The sequence below is a fragment of the Gadus macrocephalus genome, chromosome 12 (genome assembly GCF_031168955.1).
Source record: "Gadus macrocephalus chromosome 12, ASM3116895v1".
In the NCBI taxonomy this organism is placed as follows: Eukaryota; Metazoa; Chordata; class Actinopteri; order Gadiformes; family Gadidae; genus Gadus; species Gadus macrocephalus.
This window is the reverse complement of record NC_082393.1, coordinates 25,627,353-25,631,288: the sequence shown is the minus strand read 5'-3', so window position 1 is coordinate 25,631,288 and position 3,936 is coordinate 25,627,353. Positions and strand designations below refer to the sequence as shown.

General features: G+C 47.0%; 1 protein-coding gene across 1 annotated transcript in view; it reads left to right on the top strand.

Moving 5' to 3' along the window:
* The window catches only part of LOC132468582 (ephrin type-B receptor 1-like), a 44,709-nt gene that overhangs the window by 24,245 nt on the left and 16,528 nt on the right, over positions 1-3,936 (top strand). Inside the window, 5 exon segments of the mRNA XM_060066306.1 lie at positions 2,006-2,168; positions 2,449-2,468; positions 2,470-2,555; positions 2,681-2,742; positions 3,400-3,597. Of these exon segments, the coding sequence (XP_059922289.1) occupies positions 2,006-2,168; positions 2,449-2,468; positions 2,470-2,555; positions 2,681-2,742; positions 3,400-3,597 (529 nt within the window).

Here is a 3,936-nt window from a genome sequence, read left to right as displayed (position 1 = left end):
AATATATATTCCATTGCATTGGAATATATAGATATTAATATAGAATATATATATATATATATATTCTATATTAATATATATATATATTCCAATGTCCATTATATTTATATATATATATTAATATAGAATATATATATATATTAATATAGAATATATGTATACATATATATATATATATATTCCAATGTCCATTATATTTATATATATATATTAATATAGAATATATATATATATATTCTATATTAATATATATATATATTCCAATGTCCATTATATTTAAATATATATATTAATATAGAATATATATATATATTAATATAGAATATATGTATACATATATATATATATATATTCGAATGAAATGATAATAGTTTGATTTGTTAATTTGTGGTGATATATAATATAATATTTATAGACAATATGAAACGTCTGCAGAACACCCATCATATTCTCCCTCTGTCATCTCTTTAGCACCACATTATAGCCACATCCCTTATCTGACTGACGCAAGCTTAGCCTCAGTGTTTCCCTCTTTTCACCCTATTTCATGCCCCAGGACACACCACACACACACACACACACACACACACACACACACACACACCACACACACACACACACACACACACACACACACACACACACACACACACACACACACACACACACACACACACACACACACACACAATGCACGCACACACATACACACGATGCACGCACACACAAAAACTACAACACGAGAGATGTGCCACACCATACCTAATATACTGCAGTGGAGATTTTAAGGGGCATTAACATACTTGTATTGTGTGTGTGTGTGCTTGATTGTGAGAGGGGGGTTGTGACGCATGAAATAGCGTAGGTGGAGGGAAACACCACACACACACACACACACACACACACACACACACACTTAGCGAACACACACACACACACTTAGCGAACACACACACACACTCACACAAAACACACTTAGCAACCACTCACAAACACACACACTCACACACACACACGCACACCCACACACTTAACGACCCCACACACTAATCAAGGGGGAAGGAGAGGGGTTGGTGAAAGGGGCAGAGGAAGAAGAAGTAATGAGGAAGGGGGAACAGAGGGAGGATGGAGGGAGAGAGAATCATTAAATTGGCTATTGTTGTTTATTTACATCCTTGTGTTGCAAACGTTTGGGCGATATTGTAGGTGAAAAGCTGAACTAAATCGGTCTTAACAGAGCGGGTAGTGAGAGAGAGCCACAGACAGATTGTGTAGAAAGAGAGAGAGCTCAGCAGGTCACAGGTGGATGTGAAGGGAAATGGTGGATGGATAGAAGAGCAGGTCGTAGAGGATAGGAGGAAACCGAGGAGGAAGGAGGAAGGGCAGAGCTGCAGAGACCGAGGGTGGAGCGCCGAGAGATTGGAGAGGAGGAGAGGACAAAGGCTTATCCGAGCTGCTCTGTGTGAATGAAGAGGTCACGCTGGGTTTCCATTGGCTCTGCTCTTTCCCTGCAGGTTCACACTGTGTATCCCCTGAACAAATCCAGATACAACCTTCTCTCCACGACACGGTATCAGGGTGTTCTAGCATGTGGAGCATTCAAACCATGTTACCCTTTCCTCTGTTTTGGCAAGCTACAAATAATGACTGGAATATGAGTTATGCGAGCTTAGCAATGTGTTTAATATTGGGTTCCTAATGCGAATGCATCTCCCTGTCGATGTCTCTGTCCGTCAGCTGAAAATCAACTAACGTCAGCATAACTAGAGGACCAAGCCTTCTGGCTTTTACTTTAGAATTCTTAACAAGCATCTCTCGCGCTCTCTCACTTGCCCTCTCTCTCTCTTCTCTCTCTCCCTCTCCTCTCCCCCCCCTCTCTCTCTCTCTATTCTCTCTCTCCCCCCCCCCCCCCTCTCTCTCTCTCTCTCTCTCTCTCTCTCTCTCTCTCTCTCTCTCTCTCTCTCTCTCTCTCCTCTCTCTCTCTCTCTCTCTCTCTCTCTCTCAGCTGTCGGCGGGGGTGAACAGCTCGGTGGTCCAGAGCGGGGGTCCGGGTGCGGTGCTGGAGGGTCTCCGGCCCGGGACCGGCTACCTGGTGCAGGTGAGGGCGCGCACGGTGGCCGGCTACGGAGCCTTCAGCAAGGAGATGCTGTTCCACACGCTGACCGACGGTAAGAGAGAGGAGGACCGCCGGGGGTCGGGGGTAAGAAGAATGGGTTTGGAAGGGGTGTGTGAGGGTGTGTGAGGATGTGTGACGGTGTGTGAGGATGTGTGAGGGTGTGTCTTTGTGCTTCGTATCGGTGGTTGGTCTGCTATCCAATTCTGTTGACCTTCCGATTGTAATTGTTTCCCTGTGTGTGTGTGTGTGTGTGTGTCTCTGTGTGTGTGTGTGTGTGTGTGATTTTTTTGTTGACATTCCTGCATGGTGAATGTGTGTGTGTGTGTGTCTAGATGAGTATAAGTCAGAGCTGGGGCCAGCAGCTGTCCCTGATAGCCGGCTCTCTCGTCTGCGGAGTTGTCATCGTCTCGCTGGTGGCAATAGCGATCATATGTACCAGGTATGCACAGACGAACGCACACACACACCCACTACACACACTCTGCACACACACGCACACACAAAAATACACACGTATCATAAGTAAACGTAATAAATAGTGATCCTTCTCCTCCTGGGCTACAGGAGAAGACAGCTGAAGGAGAGTGTGTACGGAGACAAACTCCAGCAATACACCACAGGTGGAGGTAAGAGGGAGGGAGAGAGAGGGAGAGGGAGAGGGAGAGAACGAGAGGGAGGGAGGGATGGAGGGGGAGAGAGAGAGAGAGAGAGAGAGAGAGAGAGAGAGAGAGAGAGAGTGAATGAGAGAGAGAGTGAACGAGAGAGAGAGCGGGACAGAGGGAGCTTGAGTTCATTATTGACTAAGCTATGAAAGGGATAATGTACAGTGCGTCCTGCTTTGTGTGCTGCCAATGGAGATTATTTTATGCTCGAGTTGACAGCCAGATATAAACTCCTGCTTTCCCCCCAATTATTGACTGTCTGCTCAGTTGTCCCCACTGAAGGGCTGCTTGTGCTTCCACGTCGACGCAACACAAGGGGGTTTACGGACTCATTACGTCCTTGCGGCCCCTCCTTGCGTCCACCGCATGGGCCTGACTTGCGCCTCCCAAAAAGTGGCGGCGAGGCAGCAGCAACAAGGGCTGTGATTGGTCCGCTCACTAAAGTCCGACGCAGAACCAAAACAGGTTGTGGTGGTCATTGCGTTGCGTCGACTTGGAACCACAATCAGCCCTTAAAGCTCTCGGGTCTGTCTCTCCTCTCTCATATCTATTTCCCTTACCAGCTGCTTGGTCCCTTTCCTGTGGTCCCATGCTCTCGGTTTGGTTTGTCTGTGTCCTCAGAGGCCAACCTGAGGCCGGACCAGTTCAGCGGAGAGGCCCCCACCGTCACCTTCCCCACGATGTCCGACGGGCACAGCTCCCCAGGGGTCAAGATATACATCGACCCCTTCACGTACGAGGACCCCAACGAGGCCGTCCATGAGTTCGCCAAGGAAATAGACCCCAACTGCGTCAAGATAGAGGAGGTTCTCGGAGCAGGTAGGTGACACCTCCCTGTGCACTGTTCTAATGTTTGACTCGGTGCGCGTATTGTGGTCTGTGTCATTTTTCAGTTGCAGTGTTCTTTGTTGACCTAAACAGCACTTTATTGTCCCTTGAGATCACTAAAGGCCATGATCACAGCGCTGTAGGGGAGAGTGGAACACAAACTCACACATGTCGTATTTAGGTCCATTGTGTAGAATCAAGTAGCAACTAGTGGTCAGGTTGCAGATTGCAACCTCCCTCACCCATCCCTTTGTAACTGCCAGTGCTGGCCTATATTGTACAAGGTGCCTGAAAGGCATTTCCGTTGTGCGAAAAAGCAAAATTAATTGT